Raw genomic sequence first — 24,062 nt, forward strand, 5'->3', positions numbered from 1 at the left:
GAGGTGGCAGGCGGCTGGCAGCTTCCCAGCAAATCAGGCTGCGGAAGCGATCCCTGCCGAGGAGCTGCAGCGCCCAGGCAAGCCCCGAGTTTGCTGGAGAGGCTGAGTCACGCTCCCCACTCCCCGCAGTCCCGCTGCCGTCAGCTCCACGCGGGGCGAGACGCTCCATCCCGACCCTCCCTCTGGTCCCAGGGGCTGCTGGGACCCCAGCACATGGATGCTGCCGGAAAGGAGCGGCGGCGCTGATGGAGGCTCGGGTGCGTTGCAGGCTCGGCAAGTGTGACGAAAAATCCCTTCCCTAACTGTCAAACAGCCTTTATATTACAGAAGTGTATTAACTTTATGTATGTGTGCGCATATATATATATACACACACACTATATACATTAATGATCCACTGCAATGTAATGAGGCAGTGAATTTTACTGGAGACTTTGGTATTGTTCGTGCTGAGGTAAAACAAATGAAAGGACAGCCCAGCCCTGGAGAGGAGAATTTTGCTTCTGCAAAGCTCAACACAGTCCCCAAGGGATGAAGAACATCCCTGGGACACCCAGGGTGCTGCAGGATCCCACCCCTCCGGCAGGGCTCTGAGACCCTCCCAGCATCGTTCGGTGTCACAGGTCAGTCACTGCAGCCAGGGGGACTCAGGGATACCTGGATCGACAGATAAGCAGCAGAATACTGCAGAAACAGAGCAGCTTTGCCAAGTTTTACTGTGATTGGAGATTTGGTAGTGTGGGTGTTAGTGCTCAGTCAAGTCGTGTTGTACCTGAGCGTTTGATGGGTGTGAGAACCCCATGTAAAACCACATTTGGGTGCCCTGATTTGGCTGGGACATCTCGGGCCCAAGAAGAAATATTTACCCTTCTAATTCCATCCTTTGCACCCCAGCCTGATGCCTTGGTCAGCACAGGCCAGGCATGAACTTTTATTGAGGAACCTCATGTGACACCACAGGTGACAAAAGCCTTTTGGCTGGTGCTTCCCATCTCCCCATTCCAGATGCTCTCCTCCTCCCATTACTCTCTGTGCCCTAAATGAATCCAGTCTCCAATGGATTTACAGCCACTTAACTTGCATTTGCCACAAGATTCACTTAACAAAGCCAGCATCCATCTTCCTTGGGAAATGTGCTAAGCAGCAAAGCCGGGTCAGGCCAGCATCCAAGGCAGTGGATGCTACAGCAGTGAAGAAAAGGAGGCTCAGAGGGGACCTTCTCATTCTCCACAACTCCCTAACAAGAGCATGGAGCCAGGTGGGGGTTGGGCTCTTCTCCCAGGGAACAAGGGACAGGATGAGATGAAACGGCCTCAAGTTGTGCCAGAGGAGGTTTAAGCTGGATATTAGGGAAAATTTCTTCACTGAAAGGCTTGTCAAGCATTGTAACAGGCTGCCCAGGGCAGTGGTGGAATCCCCATCCTTGGATGTATTCAAAAAAACATGTGGATGTGGCACTTGAGCACATGGTTTAGTGGTGAACGTGGTAGTGGTGCTGGGTTGATGATCTTAGAGGGCTTTTCCAACCTTAATGATTCCATGATTCTGTGATTTTATGATGGTAAAACATCATGGGGCAGTGCTGGGAGACAGCTGGGAAGAGAGATGCTGCTGGATCTAAAATGGAGATCCACATCCTTCAGGTGTGGGGTGAAGCCCTGTGCCCCTTCAGGCTGCAGTGGGCTCAGCTGGGACGAGGCATTAAACCAACAAGCAGGATCCAAATGCAAAGGCAATGCTGCAGTCACCTCCTTTAGCACACTTTCCAGCCCAAGGATGTGAGTGTGCACAGACCATCCATGCTGGTTGCCCTAAACAAGAGCAAACAGCTGAGCTGCTTTGTTGGGAGAACAGATGCCACTAATAAGGCAGTAAATAAATCCATGTGCAACACTTTACAGTTTGGTTGTAATTACCTCCAAGCTGCCAAAAGAGCCGACGCCAGAGCTGCACACTAATGACACATTAATGGGAATGCTCATCCGCTCTCTGCTGGCTGGTTCTCCAGAGACCAGGGCTTTTATTTCATTTCTGCACATGCCAAAACCACCATGGTCCAGTGAGACTTGCCTGGAGCCAGCACTGGGGTGGTTCCCACTGCTCCTCCTAAAAGCCTAGCTAAAAACCAGCAAGGCTGAGAGCAATTCCCAGCAAGTTAATATCCATTTGTGACAGTGGGAGGATGGAAGTGGGAATAGGGAGGACTCTGTCTGCCCTCTGAGGCTGTGCCTGCACACATGTCCTGTGCCCCAGGTCACATTCAATTTGTGAACCAGAATGCTTTTTCCTGCCAAAGAGCAGCAAACCTGCTGGTGCTGGGGAGGCTCCGCTGGGATCAGCCCCTCACTCCAGGTCTCTCTCAGCTGTTACCCAGCTCGGGCTCAGTCCTCCCAGAAGCCATCGTGGTGCTGTCTTGGCTGTGGGTGCTGGAGGCTGTCCTGTGTTCCAAAGGAGGAACCTTGCAGCTGAGCATGGAGGATGCCTCTCTCCTCAGGTGGGAAGGCATTCCAGTGAACTGGCAAGGGAGGACATGTCCCCTGGTCTGCCAGGAGAAGGGGGTCTCTCCTGCCTCTTCCCCCAACACCCCAAAGATATTGTTTGTGCCTCTCTCTCTGAGGAGTTCCCATGAAGAATGCCTCCTTCCAAGGGATCCATTAGAGGTAGCCTGGGACCTCCAGAGAGGGCTGCTCGGAGGGAGCTGCTGGGAAATACTAAAAACTCACCTCCTGCTTGCCAGTGTTTTCCCACCTGCTCCTCCACGAGATTTCCATCTGTGCATCCACCTCCAGGGAAGAAGGCACCGAGGCCATGCTCTCCCTGAGCAGCCTCACCCGATGCTCGGCTGCCCTGGCTGGGGCAGGAACAGCCCCCAGTGCTCTCAACACCTAAGTCTGAAGCCTATCCCAGGGAAGGACTGACTGCCAAGGCGGTAGGGAAGGATGGGAAGCAGCTCAGCCCCAACACTGGGAGCTCCCCCAGCAACCGAGTCTGCCGGAGGGATGGGAGCAGGGTGGCAGGACAGGCCTGGAACCCTTCAGGACACATGGCCACGGCACAGCTCTTGGAGATGGCCCCAAGAAGGGAGGGGCTGTGGGTTTTTTCAGAGGAGACCCCCTAAATATGAGGCCCAGCCTGGCTGGGGCCACTTCTCCCACAGGCAGTGCAGGCAGGTGCCCTTTGGCCAGGGCTGTGCCAGCCTGGAGAGCCTCCCCAGGGATCGCAGCCCTCCACAGCACAGGGGTGTGCAGGGCCAGGAGAGGAGAGGAGGATCTGCCCCAAGCCTCCATCTCGGCCTGTTTTTTCACCGTGGCCCTCAGAAAAGCACACACCAGCCCCTTTGGGATCCGCTCTAGTAATCTCAGGGGATTTTCCCTTTAACTTTCCCTTCCCCTTCCCCTTTCATCTTCCTCTTCTGGACTGTATCCCCATGGAGATGGGCAAAGCAACCCAGAACTACCAGGAATGACCCTCTCCTCCAGTTCCATCATCTACATTCCTCCCCCTCTACTGGTTCTTCAGCCATATCCCACCCTCTCCCACGGCCGCATCCTTCCCTCTCCCACAGCTCCCACTCCCCCAGTGCTACAGCAACAAGCAAAGGAGCAGAAGAAACCAGCTGAGGCTCAGGTAGGAATACTGAGGGGTTTTAATTCACGGGGCCCACAGAGGCTCCGGTTCAAAGGGGATGAAGGGGAGGCGGCGCACGTAGTCCCCCGAGGCCAGCTCTTCCTCCCGCACCCTGTGCAGCCGCTCTTCCAATTCCCTCCGCACACGGTGCGGGGGCACGGGGGGACTCTGCTCCCTATCCCCGTCGGAGAATCGCCGGCGACGGCGACCTCCAGGACCCCGCGGCTGCTGCTGCTGCTGCTGCTCCTCCTGCCGCGCTGCCGCTCCTGCCGCCAGCGCAGCACGAAGGATGGAGGTGGCGCCGGCGGCGTTTGCCCAGCTCCCTTCCAGGGTGGTCCCTGCTGCTGGTGGGCTTGTGCCAGTGTCACACTCCTAAACTGGCTGGGGTTGGCATGGACCTGGCCCAAGTCCCTTTTGAAGAATCGCTACTGTAGACCAGTAGTGGTGCGAGTCCTTTGCCTCCCTCACTGCTGAGGGACTCGATGACAGATTTCATTAAAGTCTAAGGCTGCCTTGGAATTTGAGACTTGGAAAGAGTTGCTGAGATTGATCCCTACTGCTGGCTGCTTCTCTTCTCTCTGCTGGCTCACAGTTATCCCCGAAGGTCTTGTGATATTATGCACTGAAGCTCAGTAAGGTTTGGCCCTGGCCTCCAGCACTGCACCAACTCCCTTCAAACTGCTGGACTGCACCACTGGGATCAGGGCCTGTGACAGTTTCCTCTGTCCCACAGCAAGAAGGTGCTCCCTCCCAATAATTAAGTCAAGTTTCATTGGACAGGCTCTCAAGTTCTCAGAGTCTGTCCCTGCAGTGCAAATCCATTCCCGAACTTTCTGCTCTTCCAGTGTTAGCCAGGTCGTCCAGGAGTTTGGATCTCTAATGCAACACCTACTAAGGAATAAGCAGCACAAAGCCCTCTGTAAGCACTGCCAAGCAGCAGGAGGCACACACCCCCCTGCAATCACACCAAAGACACAGCCATAAAAATAAAAGCTTTTTATTTATTTTTTTTTTTATATACCATTACAGAAAGATCTGAATAACATTCTCAACAGGACGGGCAGCTCCGGGGCCCAGGGGATGAGTGCAGGCAGCAGGCTCCAGGGTCTGCCCTACTGTGCTCCCGAGCTGCTGCTGCTCCTTGCCCAAGGAGACCCAGCACTCCCAGCATCAGGGTGTCACCTTCTTGTAGGTAATGTGGAGGTGCTGAGTCATGGGCTGCGTAGTGGTTGCCATTGAGACAGTTTGTTCGAGTTTCCCATCAGAATTGAGCCTGAATTTTCTGGTAATCTAAATGGGGGAGGGAAGAAAAGAAATAAGGAAATCAAGCAAACAGCATCCATGGGTAAATCCCTTACCTGTGCTTTCTACCTTCCCTTTGCCATCCTCGTGCCTGCTGTCAAGGATATCCTCACTACAGCAGGCGAGTAAACAAGGAGTAGTCTCTCCTAAAGCAAGCAGCCTTCTCCACAATACCAGCTCCAAGCCCATCATCCATGGAGCAAGGCAAGGTCCTGGCACTACAGCTGACATCACCTCAGTACAGACAGGCATCTGTCCTCCACATCCCTCCACCAGAAGAGTGGCTCCCTGCTGGCAGCTCAGGGAGATGGATGAGCCATCATTCACCAAGGCAGCCTTCCAAACCCCTTGGGCTCTCTGCAGGTCCCCACACCGTGCCAGGGTAAGGCAGGACACGACTACATGAGGAGATTGGAGCCTCGGCCTGCACCTGCAGCCAGGTTGAGGTTCAGCCCTGGGCAAGAGGGAATAGCACTGCCATCTGCCAGGAGGGCTCCACGGGTGACATCATCCTCATCTCTGCACCTAGGCAGGCTGTGAGCCCACTTGTGCTGCACCAACCCTTGAGAGAGGCAATTTGGGGTTGCCCTGTGGAGCTGGACCACTTGGGACCTGTGCCAGCAGATGCCTGAAGCATCCAGTGTTCAGCACAGGTTGTAGGGCTGCTCTGAGCTGTTGTCAAAATAAAGGAGAGAAGTGGGACCACCCTTTTGAACCTCAGGTGCTGTTTCAGAAGGATGAGGGTGTCACTCCAGCCACCTGGCCCAGCAGGAGAACAGCCACAGCACCGTGTGGGTGACGCCAGGGCACGGCAGCTGCAAGCACAACTCTTCCACAGTCATTTCAGCCAGCCCCATTTAGAAATTCCTAACGTCCAGAGGTTTTTCCAAACTCATTCATTGCCTTGAAGTCACTCAAGGGCACATCCATAAGCTATTGCCAGTCTTTCTGCTCCATACTCTCTGTTCACAGATCCACTCGTATGCCCACAGTGGGCCCTTAGCTCCCATATCCAACATGTCCTCCTCCTGGAATCAGAGCTATGCAGGGGTGCAGAGGACACGTCATTGTTCCAACATCCACAGGGGCAACAACAGCAGGAACACACACATGATGCTTGGATTCCTATTTGCTGCTCTGATGAGGCTCTCTTTGTAATGCACCAGTGTTCTTCAAATTCCCTAAGCAGGAAAAAGTGCTTAAAAGGATACAAAAGTCACTCATCTTTAACATGGGGGACCCACATGCCTTGGGGGGACTCTGCTGATCTCCATCACCTTTCACAGGTGACAGGGCAGCTCTGCAGGTGCCTCACCTGGTGCCCTCAGTGCCCACATAAGGCCAGGACTGTTCTGACCTTTACAAGTGCTTGAAAACCTGCTGGTTCTCCACGTGCTCGTCACAAACCGAGTGACTCAGCGTGAGGGTCTCCCTTACTCCTTGTATTTCTCCCTTTAAACATAAACCCCTGACTGAGTCTGGGTCTGGACCTGGGTCTGGACTGCACACCCAGGCTCCACCAGGAGCTTGGAAAGCAAGGGGATCCTCTCAGAACCTCGTGACTCAATGGGAGGGTCTCCCTTACACTTTGTGTCTTCAGTCTCTGTGTAAAACATTCCAAATTGATTCAAATCCACTTTTCCTTTGGATGTTTCACCCATGAGTAAGTAATAGAGGGAACCCTGCCACATCAAATTTTAAGTTGTGCTTTCAGAAATTTGTATTAAACCTGCTTTGATAAGCCCTTTGATGGTGACTCTTCAAGCAACCTACACCACTCATAACACAGCCTGGCCCAGGGAAAGGGTCTTCCTGCCTCCATGACAGCTCAGCTGAGCCACAGCCAAGCCAAATCACTTTTCAGCAGGAATGTAATACAGTGAAGTTTTCTCAAAGTGAGCAACTAAAGTATCAGCACACGTGCCCCTCTCACAACACCTGTGGCATCTTTGCTTCCATGGGCAATTTATGCTATTCTTGGTGAAGGAGAAAAGGTGTTGGGAGTTGGTTACTCTCTCATTCTACATTCTCCTTCACCAGCAAGGCCTCTCAGATACTCACTGGGACCAGTCCCTGGGCCTGAGCTGCCCTCAGGTGCCAGATGAGCATGGACCTCCAGCTCCAGAGGTTCCCTCTTCCAGCCAAAGCCAGCCTTGGAGCCCTCAACTAGGAAGACATCTGCTGGCTTTCTGTGCTTCTCCCCCTCCTCCTGCCAGACCATCAGCTCACATTTCAGGCAGTGACTCAGAGAGGACAGTCCCTTTTGTTTAAATGTCTGCAATTAAGAGCTCTGCTCCCTTGCTGATATCCATAGTATCTAATGGCTTTAGTTTTGCTACAGAAAGGAGGCAACACAGCTGTTCCTGGGAAAGGGGAAACCCAGCAACTGAAAATATGCATCTAAAGGCAGGGGAGTTAGGACTTTCCAAAGTTAGGACACTGTGTAGGCACATGAAATTTTTGTCTACATCTGCACAAACTTGTGCTCTCTGTTGTCTATGGGTAAGTTTTGTGGCACATAAAAACCAGATTGTGAGAGCTTGTTCAGCCTCACTGTCTCTCTCAGCTGCTGGTCAGCCACGACAACTTCAGATGTGACACTGAGACCTCAGGATGCCACACTGCCCCCAGCAGTGCCACTGCATCACAGCTGGCTGTACCCCTTCCAGCTGTGTCAACAACCCCCTGCTACACACTCAAAACAAGTCAAAACCCAAAAATACACACTCAAAACAAGTCAAAACCCAAAAATACACACTCAAAACAAGTCAAAACCCAAAAAAAGACCCTAAAAGCAACTAACCAAGGCTGGAGCTGATAGGAAATGTCAGCCCTGCCCTGCAGCCACAGATGGGAAAAGAGCCCAGAGCAAGGTGTGAATGTCTTGAAAAGCAAGTTAGCAAGACCTTAGGTGTTCCTAAAATATCCTGATGAGGCCCAATACTGACTGTACCTAATACGTGCACCCTCATCCTGCAATCAATCCAGAAAAACAGCATTAAGAACTAACCTCACTGCCACAGAAGGGTATTTAGACAAGACTTTCCTATTCTCTTCCCTAAGGACCTGCTACTGGCCCCTGCTGGAGACAGGATTCTGGGTTGGCTGGTCTGATCCAGCTCGTCAGTTCTTATCTTAATGATCCCTCTGGGTCTCATAATGTACAAAATACCTTCTGAAGGCTGTTACAGAAAGGATAAGCCAGGATGCCATGCAGTATTTCCAAGAACTCCTGATGGCATTCTGTAATTAAAGCATGCTAATTAACCTATCCTGTCAACTAGACTCCTCCTGGGGTGAGCAATGCTACGGGAATTGTTCACTGTGTGTGCACTCACCTGCTCTACGTGGGGCTTCTTGGCAAAGGAGATCCTGGCTATGGAGTGAGAAGCTATAGAGAGCTCTTGTCCATTCACCTCCCCTTCCTCCACCTCCACCAGACCTAGGTTGAAGCAAGGGCATACACATTATTAGGCTACAAAGGTTATTTAACTATGTCACAATTATTACTGTGGCCTTTCAGCACTTAAAAGGGGCTTATAAAAAAGAAGGAGGATTTCTGTGATTCTGTGACTTTTTACACAGGCAGATGGGGATAGGACAAGGAGAACAGTTTTAATCTGAAAGAGGAGAGATTTAGATGGGATATTGGGAAGGAATTCTTCCTTGTGAGGGTGGTGAGGCCCTGGTTCAGGCTGCCCAGAGAAGCTGTGGCTGCCCCATCCCTGGAATGTCCAAGGCCAGGTTGGAAGGGGCTTGGAGCAATCTGGGATAGTGGAAGGTGTCCCTGCCCATGGCAGGGGATGAACTTTAATGTCCCTTCCAACCCAAACCATTCCATGATCTATTAGGGTACATAACATACCATCACTCTCCCTGTAGAATGGTTTTATTTGCCCAAGTATTATTGACAACTGCAAATCCACACGCTGTGAGACAGGGAATGCTGCTCAGAGAAATCCAGCCAGCCTTACTCACACCATGTGGGATGAGTACCACACGGCAACTGGCACTTTTCCCTTAGCATCTGCCATTTTAGATGCAAATTTAAGCACCAACTGGGGTTTAACACTTTCACTTATAACACTTGAGATGTGGTTCTCTCTAGTTCAGTCCCTGCCAGGTGTGTAACGAGTACCAAGGTGCTCCATCCACACCGTGAGAGCCTTCCTGGTTGAGACCTGCGGGTCCAGCACCCAAGAGCAGCGATGCCCAAGGGGAAAGTTAATTAAATAAAACTGTGAGAGGTGCAACAACTTTCTGAGAAAGTGATGAAATGGCCCAGCGAGGTAAGGACTTCTTCTTTTCCCCAGCATGGGTATCAGGTGTGTACCTGTGTTCTGGGCACTGATGAAGGCCACCTTATTAGTGTCAGGCTTGAGGCGGATGAACCCACATTCCCGGTGCATGGGCTTCCTGGTGTCCAGGTGGAAGGCGTTGAACCTGAGGGGAAATCAGAGCACAAAAGCTGATGTGTTTCACATGAAAAGACACTGTTTGGCCTGGCTTCCTCTTATTTAACCATGTGAGTGCCTGCAGTATTCTTTGAAGGGTAAACAACTGACAACACTTCACAGCTGGGAGATGGAAACCTGGAAAAATGTGGTTACTTTACAGGCACAGCTATTTCTTAGAGCTGGAGTTAGTTATTTCAGCACAAGCTCTAGATTTTCCACAGCTCCTGGGTCTTTCTAAGAGCTAGCTCAGAAACCCCTCAGGAACTCAGACATTTCATATATGCTGAAGCCACACTCTGCCTCAAATACTTCCTTTTCTCCAATAAATATCTGGAATCACTGTATCATCTTTAGCTTTTACACCTGGCAAGTTGTCTTTTCTGTGTATTCCTTGCTGCAGGCAGCAACAGAACAGACATATTTCTCCCATCACCCCCTTCAAAAAGATAAATTCAGCTCAGATCCTTATTTATTCTTCAGGAGGCCTTAAAAACCGTAGGTTTGGTCACCCATCATGTGGGTGATTATATGTATCACATGTGTTTATCTATTATATTAGTTGGGGCCATTATTTATTAAAGCAGCACTGAGGGCTGAAAAGTCCAAAGCAAGTGTTCCCTATATGAAGTAACAATGGATCATACAGAGTCAAGATTCCTAAAAGACCAGCAGCACAAGGTGCAGCACATGGCACCCCTACACCCCACAGAAACCCACTGGCTTCAAAGAAGTGGAGACAAGGAAGAGGGAGCACAGCTAAAGGAAGAATTAGGAAGAGTCTGGCTGGCTTGCAGCTGCTTCTGGCTGTCCTCTGGGTACAAATACACAAATTACTCCCCCCATTTGGCTTTGCCTCTCAATAAAAGATGTCTCCTTTTAACCATGTGGCTACAGGAAGAGCCAGGAATGACTTTTGTCAGTGGTGCAGGGCTGCATCCCTGCTAAGGGCTGTCCGAGCATCCCAGCCTCTGTGCTCTACAGCCAGTGAAAACAGGTACCCTATGGAGCTCTCATGGTGGGAGAAACAAACTTAAATCAGGCTTTTTTCAGTGCTTGGAGTATTCAAGGGGTACTTGTATAAGTATCAGTCATGCAGCACTGCTCCAGGAGCCAGGAGCTCTGTCCTCCAAGCCTGTTGCCTGTTTTCCTGATGCATCCCAGAGCTCAACAGATCTAGGCTGTGTATCTTCTTGGCACAAAGAAAAGGACAAAAAAACCCAGGTGACTCAAATCAGTAACTGTTCACAAGCTGGAGAGGGAGGTGCAGCCAGAGCATGACTGTCAGAGCTTTGTTTCTTTTGGAAACTGGACTAAAACTGTCACAGGCTGAGCTGGCAGCTCTGTCACACTCGAGGAACACAGGGCATCTCTCACACAACACTTACATCTTGTAATTATTCTTTTCTTGGTTTTCAAAGCAACACATTTTCCAACTCACCCCTCCCAAACGAGCACCAGAGCAGCACTGAGCAGCAGCTAACATGTCACTTCTCTCTCTCCAGATTTCTTTTGATTTCTCTTGGAACAATCACTTGCAGCCAAAGCAGTTAAGCTACCTGCCTCCCATCCCATATGGTTTGACAAAGACTAATTCTTTTCAGATTTCTACACTGGTGAAGGCTGAGGACCACAGTTTGAAATGGACAGACCTGGCAGCCATGCCACAGCTCCCTCCCCTTGTTCTATCTGTAAGTGGGAGTCTCACAAAGAATGCCAAGTTTTCAAGGAAAATAAAAGTCAGACCATGTAGTCACATACCACGACATCATCTCATCTGGTAGGTGAAAATCTGTGTACTTTGCCATTGGAAAAGAAACACAAACATATCAAATCACACTGGAGCCATGCCTGCTGCACTCCAATAGCTGCTGCCAACACAGGCAAACCCTTGACTTACGAGAAGTTGAGCATGGGCTGCCCCACGTGAGAGATGTGCACTTCTTCCAGGTACTGGAAGGGCTTCATTGTAGGGAAGGTGCCATCTCCGGGCGGGTCCGAGAGCCAGGTGCCCAGCATCCAGGACAGGGGTTCCATCACAGGGTTCAGCTGGGGAGTCTCTGTGGAGGAAGAAAGAAAGAAGAAAGAAAACTCAGGGATCTGTGCTCTACAGCTGGCTGGAGGTGAACACAAAACACCTCAGAAACGCTGCAACAACACTTCTCTCCAGAGCAGCGCCACCTCCAAGGTGCAAGGGGAGATGGGGAACAATGAACAGTCATGGAAATTGGGTCTGTTTCCAAACCTGCTCCTAGCCTTACATAGAACAAGAGCACTCTTCCAGGTGGTCCATTTCTGACTCCTCTCAGTAGTCTGATCCGAAAGGAAAGCCCCCTCCCATCTACATGCAAGAAAGAAGATGACTGAAATCTCAGTGTAAAGAAAAATCACTAAATTGTAACAAATTCTCTAACGCTCTGAGCTGATCTTTCTCAGGCACTGAGTACACGCCTTCCCTGTTTTCAGAGACCAAGGAAGAGAGTCCTCACTTCAGAGGAAAATCAGGCTGTGTTCATTTTTAAGATCAAAACAGTGACCTGAACTTTACACAAAGAGACGGGCAGGGATCATTCAGAAGTTGTTCTGCTTAGGTTCTGGACTAAGTGAAACATTTTAAAAAGACTTGAGTGCCTGTAAGTTAAAGAAGAGAAAGACACTTCCCTTTGTCACTGCATTTATTAAGGAGCAACCAAAGTCTGTTTCACAGTTAAAGCTTCTTTAGGAGAGCTTTGATAAACAACAGTTTAGCACTTTGCTTTCAGGGGTGGTGACCTGAAAAAAATTAATCAGAGAAACGGAGACAGACAATTTAAAGCCACGTGAAAAGCAGAGCAGAACCATTACTAAGGTGTAAGTAGGGAAAGTGAGACAGCACCCCTGGGATCCTGACTCCCATACAAATGTGTGCCCACTACTCTAGGAGTAGTCTGTTATGCAGACAAATATGACTGAAGTATGCTTAAAGCATGTCCTCCTCCCCCTCACAGGATAAATGTTTCATCCTAGCAAGGTGGGAGTTCCAGGGGAGTGTTTTCCACACCCAGTGAGATCACCAAATACAAGAACAAGCTGCCTGTCTGGCTGGTCTGAAAGGCTGCAGGGAGAAATCGGGCCTAAAAAGGTGATGTTGTGGTCAAAATTTGCTTGATCAGTCTGAGTTTCACTGTGCTCTGTATAAAATATCAGGCTGAAAACACTGAGTAAGGAGGAAGAACAGACAGTCTGTACCTGGAATGCCAAAGGAGGAGGAATAGAAGCTTTCCTGGGTAAAAGAGATCACTTTTGGTACTCATTCTCCCACAGACAGGCAGGTTTGGAAAGCCAGCCTGCATGTCAGCAAGGTGCTGTTAATAACTCTGCTTTATCCTGAAGTATTTTGCAAAGTGAAGCGACATGACAAACATGAGAGCTCACCAGGAAATAGGTAATAAAAGTCTACAGCATCAGAGCCAGGCTCTGCAGAGCGCCCTTCCAGCCTGTGCATTCCCCACCAGCTCATCCAGGGGTTGGGAAGGGGTTCCCACACCCCACACAGCAGCATCAGTGTACCAGACAGTATTTCACTGTACTCATTTCTGCATTTCCAAGTGGAGAACACACAGTTCTGTGGGTAAGGAGCCTTCCACTCCCCCATCCGACTGGTGTTCGCCTTTCACTCCCTACTGCAGACACTGCATTTCTTTCCAGGCTTTTTGCAGGCCCCACTCCCACTGTGGAAGCAAAGAGCAAAGCTTTGGAAAGGCTGGAAGAGCCTGCAGCCTGGGCTGCTGCTGCCCTCTCCTGGGTCAGCATCCCAGGAGCAGGATGCTTTCTGTCACTACAGTGCTTTAATAGGGCACTTCTTTTCTTCTGCTTGCAGCACTTCAGGAAAAAGCAACAAAACAACACTGGAAAGGAATGGTTTTAGCCATTGCTACTCTTTATACTCCATTATAAACCAAGAGAAGCCAACTGACTGTTTCCAGCCCCCCCAGCTTGATCTCTGCCTTGCTGTGCAGCATCCAGCCTGTCTGGAGGTGCCTGACTGGGCAAGCTGGTCTCAGTTCCAAGGAGCTGGAATTCCAGCCAGCTGAAAAGTGGAGATGTAACTGTACATCCTAAGTCTATGGCACATGGGCAAGCAACATGGCCAAGAGACCATTCTTACTTTTCCAAACTACCTGGATGGCAGCAAAGCCAATGTGAGTTTTTTAGTTCTCATGTCACTGAAAAGTGCCAAGAGCAGCAGAAGTGCTGGTGGGAATAAGGAACAGAGACTCATTGAAGTGTAGAGGAATAGACATCCTGATCTCACTCCATGCAGTGCTCTTCTTACCTTCAGTGTTGCTCTCTGACTGGTGGACTAAGTCCATTTGCCTCCCTGGCAGCCTTCTGTCAGAGGGCTGGGCTGGGAGAATGGAAAAGCAAGAGTGGAGCCAGACAGGAGAGAGTCTGATTGAGTCCATAAAAAAAAAAAAAAAGTAGTCATTTGAAATTTGCTTTTTATGTCATGTTGGAGCAGGTAAATGCAAGACTATTGTAGCAACAAAAAGTTCTTTGCTGAGCTGCTTTGTTTCGAACAACAGGTTTAAAGATGCAGTCCCTGTCAAGAGAAACTTCTCTGACCCTGATGAAGGAGCCTGTATGTCCCAAGGATCTAAATCCTGGCACATCACTTTTACAAACAACCTGCTAATGTGGCTTAAAAAGTAAGCATGTGGTGATATCGAGAACACCAACCATGTCTGAGAATCTGCACCCTGGTCACCCTTGTGCATGCTTAAAGCTTCACACTCAGATGGGGTCCTCTTAATGCTGGTTCTCTTGCATCCACATGCACAGTTCTTTTACCCAATAACAGGGAAGCTCCCACTGCAGCCTCTTTCTTAACAAGGGCACTCCTACAGTCACCTTCCCCTACCAGATTACACACTTCCTTGAATCCAGAATCTCCAAGACCCCTGCTCCTCCACAACCTGGTCTAGTGGAAAATGTCCCTGCCCACAGCCAGGGGTTGGAACAAGATGAGCAGCAAGGTCCCTTTCCACTCAAACCATCCTGTGATTCTATGAAATCCAGCTGAAATCAGCCACGATGCTCACAAGTTGCAACAGCTTGGGAGACAAAACCATAGGCCCATAAGCAGCTTGATCTCTTTCCTTCAGGAAGCCACTCAGGCCAAAACTGCCATGCCCAGGCCCTGAGCACACAAGTCATCTCCTTTTCACCACCTGACCCCTGCTCCATCCCTCCAAACTCTCAGATGGACAGTTTCCACATTTTTCCCATTCACGGAGGGTTTAGAAGTCAAATCCCACCCCACACTGTAACACAGTCAGACTGTAACCAGCTGTCCAGGCTTTGCAACAGCAGACACGGCGCTCTCCCTGCTGTGAGACAAACCAGACACAGTGGCTGGAGAGCCCCCTCAGGCCACGGCTGCACAGCAGGCGTGACTCTCAAGTGGGATCCCTGGCACAGAAAGCTATGCTGGCACAAATTCCGACGCAGCTTTATCAGCAAAGCCACAGTGAGCAGCCAGCTGGCTGTTAACAAGGCAGCTAACCTACTCCCCTGAGCTGGGGAATACTTGCTGCAGGAAACTTGAGAAAAAACCTCAGACAAACAACAACAAAAAAAACCCCACCAAAAAATCCCAAAACAAAACTCAAACTAACTCACACTGTCTTCAAAGTACAGGGTCTGCAGCAACAGCTGGCAGCCTCCTGCAGTTCTTCCTTCAGCTGGGTCGCTCTCTGGGTTTAACTCATCATCATCAAGGTTCTGGTAACCAAGGAGCAGCCTTGTTCAGCATACTCTGTCCATATTTAAGTACAGAAGGTGGCTTTGTACTCTGCTGCTCTTCCCTGAGAGCTGCAGCCCTTCGTGCACTTTGTCGATGCTCTCCCTAGCAAATGAGTAAAGCATTCCTACCACCAACATGCTCTGGCTCCATCATGGAATATGCTGAGCTGGAAGGGATCCATCAGGATCATTGAGTCCAACTTCTGTCCCTGCACAGGACACCCTAAGAATCCCACCACGTGCCTGAGCGCATTGTCCAAATGTTTCTGGAACTCAGACACCTTTGGTGCTGTGACCACTTCCCTGGGGAGCCTGTTCCAGTGCCTGACAACCCTCTGGGGGAAGAACCTTTTCCTCATATCCAGCCTAAACCTTCCCTGACTCAGCTCCATGCTGTCACTGGTCACAAAGCAGAGACTGATGCTGCCCTCCACTGCCCCTCAGGAGGATGCTGAAGACCCCAATGAGGTCTCCCCTCAGTCTCCTCTTCTTCAGGCTGAACTGAGTGATCTCAGCTGTTCCACACAAGGCTTCCCCTCCAGACCCTTCACCACCCTCATAGCCCTCCTTTGGGTGCTCTCTAATAGCTTAATGTCTGTTTTTATATTGTGGTGCCCAAAACTGCCCCCAGAACTCAAGGTGAGGCCACCCTAGGGCAGAGCAGAGCGGGACAATCCCCTCCCTGGTCCAGCTGGCAATGCTGGGCCTGATGCCCCCCCAGGACAGGGTTGGCCCTCCTGGCTGCCAGGGCACTGCTGACTCAGGGCCAACTGGTCACCCACCAGGACCCCCAGGGCCCTTTCCAGCCTCTCCTTCCCAGTCTGTCCGTACATCTGGGGTAGTCCCATCCCATGTTCAGAATCCAGCGCTTGCCCTTGTTAAGCTTCAGACAGTTGGTGATGGACCATCCCTCTTATTTGTTGAGGTCTCTCTGCAGCACCTCCCTGCCTTCCAGGGAGCCAACAGCTCCTCTCAGTTTAGTGTCCTTGGAAAACTAACTTAGCATCCCTTCGAGTCCTGCATCCAAGGGGTTAATGAAGATGTCAAAAAGAACTGGGCTGAGAGAACCCCACTAGTGACAGGTGCCAGTCTGATGTCACCCCATTCACTGTCACCCTTTGTGCCCAAGCCATGAGCCAGTTGCTCACCCATTGAGTAACACAGTTATCCAGCTGTGGGCTGGACATTTTGTCCAGAATGATCCTGAGAGAGACAGTATCAAAAGCTTTGCTGAAATCCAAAAAGATTACATGAACTGGCTTTCCCAGATCAACCAGGTAGGCTGCCTTGTCATAGAAGGAAATCAGGTTCAATGACAACATGCTGGCTGTGACCAATGACTATGTTATTTTTCAATACTTCTCAGAATAATCTTCTCCATGATTTCACCAGGCACTGAAGTGAGACTGACAGGCCTATAGTTTCCAGGGTTCTCCTTCCTGCCCGTCTTGAAAACTGGGACATTTCCAGCTTCCAGTCAGCTGGGAGCTCCCTGGATTTCCCACACTGCTCAAAAATCAAGAGGTTTTGTGATGACATTAGCAGCTCCTGGGAGCTGATTGTTCTTACAGTCATGGTCCTCCAGCTCAGGGCACTGAGACCCCCTTGGTCTGTCAGCCGTGTTGGAGACAGAAGCCTTGTCTCTGTCCCTGTTTGTGAGGTGACCATCCTCATCCTGGAATGGGTTGATGTTATTTGAACACTGTCTATTCCCATTGATGTATTTCAAAAAAACTCTTTTTATTGTCCCTCACATTTCTGTCCAGCTCCAGCTCCAGTTGAGGTTTGGCCGTATCAATTTTCTCCCTACAGTGGCAAACAGCATCTCTGAATTCTTCCCATGTCACTTGACCTTGTTTCCACTGGGCCCATACCTTCCTTTTGTGCCTTATTTCCAAGAGAAGATCCCTGCTCAGCCAAGCCAGCCTTCTGTCTCAGCTGCTTGACTTCCAGCATTTGGGAATTGCTTCTCCTGTGTCCTTAGGAGGTGAGGTTTGAAAAGTGACCAGCACTGATAGACTTCAGCATCTGCAAAAACATTTTCCCAGGGGACTTTACTCCCCCATTCCCTGCTCAGCTTGAAATCTGCTCCTCATATCCAGAGCTGAGGTTTTGCTGGCACTTCTCCTCCTGCCAACAGAGATTTTAAACTCAATCACCTCGTGACCAAGATGGCCCCCAATCTACACTTCACTCACAAGATCCTCTCTGTGGACAAGCAGCAGATCAAGGAGGGCATCTTTCCAAGTCAGCTCCTTCAGGACCTGTTCCATAAAGCTCTCATCCAGGTTTTTTTAGGAATCTTCTGGCCTGGGTTGTACCAGCTGTGTGATGCTCCCAGTTAATTTCCGGCAAGTTGAAGTCCCCCATAAGGACAAGGGCAGTTGACTTGGAAGTGTCCCTTAGTTCCTCAGAATACCTCGTGGGTGTCATCGCCCTGGCTGGGAGGTCTAGAGCAGAATCCCACAATGACATCCACATTATTTGCTTGCCCCAGGGGCTCCCAACTGTGAGCTCCAGACATTCCAGCCCTTCCATCACATACAGTGCCACCCCTCCACCTCTCCTGCCCTGCCCATCCCTCCTGAAGAGCCTGGAACCGTCCAACAGGCACTCCAGTCACAGGGCTCATCCCACCAGGTTTCACTTATGCAGTGATGTCAAATCTCTGGGACTGGGCCAAAGGTTCCAGCTCCTCCTGTTTGTTCCCCATGCTGTGTGCACTGGTGTAGAAACATTTCAGGTGTGGTACATTATAGCCAACACCTTGAGAAGCAAATTGAGGGATCCCATCAGTTTCCTCAAGTTTTGGCACATCATCATTGGTGAGCCTGGTTTTGACCTTCGCCCCTTCTCCCTTCCAAGCTGGTTTAAAGCTCTGTCAACAAGCCCCACCAGCTCCTGTGCTACAACTCTTTCTCCCTTTGAGAAAGGTGCATCCTGTTAGGTGTCAGTAGACCAGGTGTTGTATGGATCATCCCATCTCTGCTCTAAAAGCTGGGAATGTGGTTATATTCAAAATTTTTCACATTACAGCCTCAGTAATTAATTTCATAGCCAAGCACCAATGTTATTGCCTCTGTGCCTGTAGTCAGTGTCAGAGTTCTGCATTACAAAGCACAGAGAAAACATCTTTAAATTATACCCAAACCCAAACACCCTACCTGAGCTCACCTCAGTCTGCTTGACTTTCTCTGGAGTTTTCCTTAGTTGGTTGTTTTGTTGCTTCCTAGCTGCAAGCTGGGGTTTTGTTGTGAGTCATTGCCAACGTGCTGCAGAATTAAATGCTTAATGCACAAACTCTATAGGCTATCAGGGAAAAAAAATGGAAAAAACAAGACCATTCCACTGGAAAAAAACACAACAGCAGAGCAAAAAGTCTCGTTTCCTCCCTTCCAACTGCCTTTTTCCCCAAGGGGGAGGTCAAAGAGCCATTCCCCTCAGCCAAGTCCCTGACCTGGTGTGCCTGCTGCCACGTGGAGCTCGAAGCAGTTCACCTCCCACCCGTGTGCTCAGGCCACAGGTGCTGTGAAGTCTCACATAGCCTCTCTCAAGACACTTCCTGCCACGGATTCAGCTCCACTCTTAACCTCTGCACACATATTTCTACTCCTTATCTTGCTCTCAGCTCACTTTATAGCTCTCCTGTTCTTTATAACATCCACCCTATGGACCAGCCTTTTACCCTGGATGTGCCCATCCCAGATGAGGCACAAAACCCTCACAAGCAGCACTTGCTGTCTCAGAATAAAAGCACTTTTCTTCTAAAATCTAGCTACAAGTTAACATGCAGCTGCCAGGTTAGCAGTGCCTGCCCTGGCAGAGGCAATTTCTCTGACAGCACATCTCTGTGACCCATTAGACACATTTAATTTCCAAGCTGAACCAGACAGGGCCCCACTGCTGGTCTAGTCCTGCTCAGGCAGGTGAAGGCACAGCACCTCCATCCACGCACAACCCCACTCCTCACTGCCACTGAGGAATGGGATTTTGCTATTTGTTTTCTGCAACATGAATGAAAACCTGTTGCCATCTCGACAGGGAGCACCACCTCAGGCCCCACAGACCAGGCATCAGGGCACAAAAACACATTTAATGTTCAAGTCCTTCTGCTTGTCCCCGGAGTTCACTAACTGTGACTCATTTGCATGCAAAAAGTACTACAAACGACCCAATTTCTACACTGGCTCCACACAAATATTCAAAGACAAACCCAAGCTGGAAGGAATTATTATTTCCCCCAGATCCCTAGCAAAATGCTAACCATGTTTCACACGGACTCATTTTGCCAACTCTCCTGCCTTTAACATGACCTTCACGAAAGCAGACATGCAGCATGGAAGAGGCTCCCCACACACCCAAGCAGCCGAATTCTAAGAGCTTTACCTCTCTGGTGAGCACAGACACTCCAGCCCCATGGCACCATACCTGTGTTTGCTCCATGGCCAGCCATATTTGCAGATATTTTGCTATTTGCTCTACCTCTAGCCCCCTCTGCCCCCAGAAGGCGCTTTGCGCAGGGTGGTAAGATGGATATGAGGGAAGTGATCTCACGCTTGGGTAAGAGGGATCCCACTGCCTGCTGGGAGATGTAGTTTGACGAAGGCACCAAACTGGAGCCCGTTAAGAGGAGGTGATGCTGTGGAAGGAGCACCTCGGATCTCCTGCCTGTGCCAGCACACGCGATGCAGAGGAGCTGTGGGACCTTCAGCAGAACAGGACAAACAGAGAGCACTTGTGTAGCAGAGTTCAGTGCTGTTAGAACAGTCTGCCCTTCCCTAGGATACTGGGTCCCCATTTGCTCACTGGTTCTCCCTAATTTCTCCCAGTGTATTCTGTTTTTCTCCAAGCTGCATCCAACGCCATCCTGCCTGGTGCACTGTGCCTGACAGCATTCCCCAACCTTTGGTCCACGCCCCTCAGAAGTAGCCCAGGAAACAGAAGGAAACATTTTCCTACCAAACGAGCGACTAAACTCAAAGTTCAGATGGAAAGGGCCACCGTGGCAGCCTTGCTGTGCAGGAAACAGCCTGGGGCTCCTCCTAAAAGCAGTGAGTCGATCCCTCTGGTAAGACAGGTTGGGAAACACACATTGTGACAGCTGGAACAGGCCGGGAGCCACTCACCCAGCCTGAGTCACCTGGCCTCAAGCGTGGCTGGCAGGGACTGCTGTGCAGCAATCCTGCAGAAACCTGCTCTTCCCAGCCGGCTGTAGCTTGGATACAGCCAGCAGAAATTTATTTGTCTCATTAGAGGGAAGTGTGTGTGAGAACTAGCACCAAAATGAAGTTCTGCTTAGTGGGTGTGGGCCTAAAGCTTGTTTTTGTGCTCGGGATTCTGTGGTAGTGGCTGAACATAAGGCAGCAGCAAAGAGAGGTCCTGCAACACGTGGAGCTGGGATGCAGACAGGGAACAACCTGCATGGTCAGTCCAGTCAGGTGCTTCACTTACACTCCCCATCCCCAAGACACTGCCTTTAGCAGGAAGGAAATAATGCAAGGTCAGGTTCACAGCTAAAACCATCACCTCAACAGCACATCAGATGGTTCGGGACAACAGAAACGGAACTAATAACAAAGACTATAGTTGTTATCAACCTCATATGCTACCTGACTGTATTTTTATGAATACCAAAAAGCCTTTCTTCCATTCAGCCTCGTATTACAGCAAAACTCAGTGTCTGGGTGTGAACCAGGCTCTGCCCAGCAGCAGCTGGCTGCACTTCATCAGCTATTTTCACTGCCATAAACTATTTCTGTGACCACACAAAAAGCAGTGCAAGGCAGAAGAGCACCAAGATTAAGCTAAAAAAAAAGAAAAAAATAAATAATAAAACCACTCAGCCATCAACAAATGCTTTAAAAAAGTCCCCAGCCAAAGGGTTCCATATAAACTTCCCATCCCAGCGAGCTACAATCACCAAAACGGATCATTGTCACACACTGATCTCCAGTTTAGTTGGTAAGAGATGGCAGAACAGGTAAAAAAATTGGTCAAATCATTAAAAAAAATGACATTTTCCTTTAGAGAATAGAATATGTAACTCATTAAGAATATCTTCTGTAAGAACGTAAAATTCTAACTTCTCAAAGACACGTATAAAAACATCAGTCTCAGGAAAGAGGATAAAAATCTCAGCATTCACCAGAATAAAGAAAAACGTCCTTAAACACACTCTTCCTGCAATTAGTATCTCATTGATGGTATTCCAACAAAGCTAGACATCCCTTTCATATATATAAAAATACGTGTGTATATATATATATATATATGAACACAGTTAGACATCCTTTTCCATATATATAAATATATATTAACAACTATGGAACCCTAAAAGTTGTATTTAGTTATTTTCTTTAGTTTGAGACCAAAACAATACAAAAATGCAGACCAGAAGGCACAAACAAGACTAGGCTGATTTCCCACACAGAAAAAAAACCCCTTCTTTTCCCTCCTCAACCCAAATCAAGTGTGAGTTTTCCCATACTTTGGAAAATTAGATGCATGTGGGAAAAGTAGCATTGGGTATTGACCTTCACAAATTTTGTCAGGGTCTGCTTTCTTACACTTCAGTGAGGATGTTGGCTGTGCTGTAACAGCCTGGAGGATGTGCCTGTCTATGCCACCATCACCTTTCTGACTGTGTCCAACGGCTCCAGAGGAAGCCATGAAGTTTTTCTCCTAAAGGAGAGGCAAGAATTAACCATCAGGGGATGCCCAACCCTCCATGGGTGATGACTTCTTCAAGCAAGCCCCCTGTCACAAATCCTTCACAAGGCAACCCCACGTTTTCTCAGCAGCCACACAAACATAAAACATCATCAGATGGTCCTAAACTCTTGCCCCAAACTGTACCTTGCAACCAGAGTCACTGGGCAGAAGTTGCACGTTAAAAGACGTTTTTTCTCACAAGAAAAATGGTTATAGCCCAATTCAACTTCCACATGACAAATTTTTCACATGACCTCGTCCCTCACGGAGCTTCCCTATGCTTTCAGGTGTTTAATCATTATTTTTTAATTGACAGAGAAGTCATTCTCCATCGCTTCCCATTTTATTATCCATTTCCTGACTTCTTCTGCCTTCTGAAGGAGGAACTGATCAAAGCAAACACAGACATTTGCTCATAAATCACGACCTCGCTGTGTACCACAACATACTGGATACCTCCCACCTCACTTATATTTCCTGTATCCCGAGTGCTGAGTGCAGTGCATGAAATCCAAGATCAGAAGTGCTTCTTACATCACTGGAGAAGATGACAACAGCTTTCACAGATATCTGCTGCCATGACAGCTCATTAACACACCCAAAAAAAAAAAAAAAATCACCAGCACGCTCCAAAGGAAGAAGGCAAATCCTAACAGGTGTCACTGAGTCTCAAACAAGTTAGAATAATAAAGGAAATTAAAAAAAAAAAAACAAAACACAAAACATAAATTCATCAAGAGAGTTGTCTGCAACATCTCAACCTAACTTCCCATTCCACATCTCGGAAAGGTTTGGCATATGAGAACTAACTAGTGTACCCCCAAAAGGAATTCTTTCACCTGCATCTGTTGGTCTAACACAGGCTACCGCTTCTCCCTCCCAAAATGTCCCTTGCTCATACCTTTTCCCCATCGCACCTCTACAACCTCCAATTTTAGCAGCCTCTAAGAAAACGCGGAATTCTGCCTCAACGCGGCACCCCTGGGAATACTGACCACAGTCCTGGGATAGCAGGCTGTTCAAGTAGGGGAAACTGATCCGCTTCAGCTCATCCAGCTTCTCCTTCAGCTTCCTGACCTGGCTGTCAGAGCGGCTGATCCTCTGCCTCAGGAGCTTCAGCTCTCCGTTCTTCTTCTCCACCTGCTCCCGCAAGCAGCACACCTGGCTCTTGCTCTGCCGGGAGGAGAAGCAGTAAGAGTGCAGGGAGTCGATGAGCTTGCAGGCCCCCGAGGCCGACATGATGACCTCGTTGATGGACATGGGGTTGGCGTCCGTGTCGCCCTTGCGCCCCACCACGGCCTCGGCGGCCGGGCGCGGGGTCAGGTCCGCCGGGGACGCCGACAGGCCCTGGGAGGGTTTCTGGGGAGTTGCGGTGAGGGAGGAAGTCGGGGACACTTCTGCTACGGCCTTGTCGTGTCCCAGGAGATGGCTGCTGCAGCTTGGTTCCACCTCTCTCTTTGGCCTCTTCCTTTCCAGCTGCTCTTTCGGGAGAGACGGCCTCTCCCTGGCGTGCTTGGAGGAAAAGCTGTACGAGTGGAGGGAGCCGATGAACTTGCAAGCACCGGAGGCAGGAGGGGTGAAGTCGTCGACCGACACGCCGCTTCTCTCTGCCACCCAGCTCCCCGCCCAGCTGCCCTTGGGACAGTCCTCCTCCACAGGAGACCTCTCGAGCTTCTTCTGAGCTCCAGGCTTCGCACCCAAACTATCCCCTAACGTCCTTCTCCGAGGGCCGTCCAGCTGGCCGCGGAGGGCCTCCGTCTCCTCCGACATCGATCCCATCTCCACTTGCAGAGTCGCCTCCTCCATCTCTTCCTTCCCTTGCATCACCATGAAGTCCTGTCCAGAAGACGCGTCCCTCTGCGCTACCTCACCGCCTCCTTCCCGCGGGGCTTCCCCATCCCGCACCTGCCTCGCTATTTTCCTTCGGCTCCTGACATAATCCAGCTTGTCGTGCTTCTTCTCCGCGAGCTGGAAGATGGTCGGGACAGCAGTGGGCTTCAGCAGCCGGTGCTGGTCTTCCAGCCGCTTGGAGAAGCTGTCTTTGGTGAAGTGCTCGCTGCAAAGAAAGGAATACTTGGTGGGGGTCCAGTTGTCTCTCTGAACAGCTTTCAGCCACTGAATCAGGCGCTTCGAATCCTTCAGAGGGAACCTAAAAAAGAAACGAGACATGGGTTTCCGTGAAAA

General features: G+C 49.8%; 1 protein-coding gene across 2 annotated transcripts; it reads right to left on the reverse strand.

The window, feature by feature from the left end:
- Positions 1–4,608: 4,608 nt before the first annotated feature.
- On the reverse strand, positions 4,609–24,062 carry THAP4 (THAP domain containing 4). 2 transcript variants are annotated; one of them, XM_018083150.1, is made up of 5 exons: positions 22,874–24,062; positions 11,284–11,443; positions 9,263–9,372; positions 8,268–8,371; positions 4,609–4,917 (listed from the first exon to the last, which is right to left on the reverse strand). In XM_018083150.1, exons 1-5 carry the CDS (start codon positions 24,045–24,047, stop codon positions 4,798–4,800), a joined length of 1,668 nt encoding a protein of 555 aa, XP_017938639.1. In that variant the 5' UTR covers positions 24,048–24,062; the 3' UTR covers positions 4,609–4,797. The 2 variants fall into 2 exon arrangements, with proteins under 2 accessions (XP_017938639.1, XP_008928451.2); XM_008930203.2 differs by lacking the exon at positions 22,874–24,062 and adding an exon at positions 19,596–19,705.

Source organism: Manacus vitellinus, unplaced genomic scaffold (genome assembly GCF_001715985.3).
Source record: "Manacus vitellinus isolate BGI_N305 unplaced genomic scaffold, ASM171598v3 scaffold_60_pilon, whole genome shotgun sequence".
NCBI lineage: Eukaryota > Metazoa > Chordata > Aves > Passeriformes > Pipridae > Manacus > Manacus vitellinus.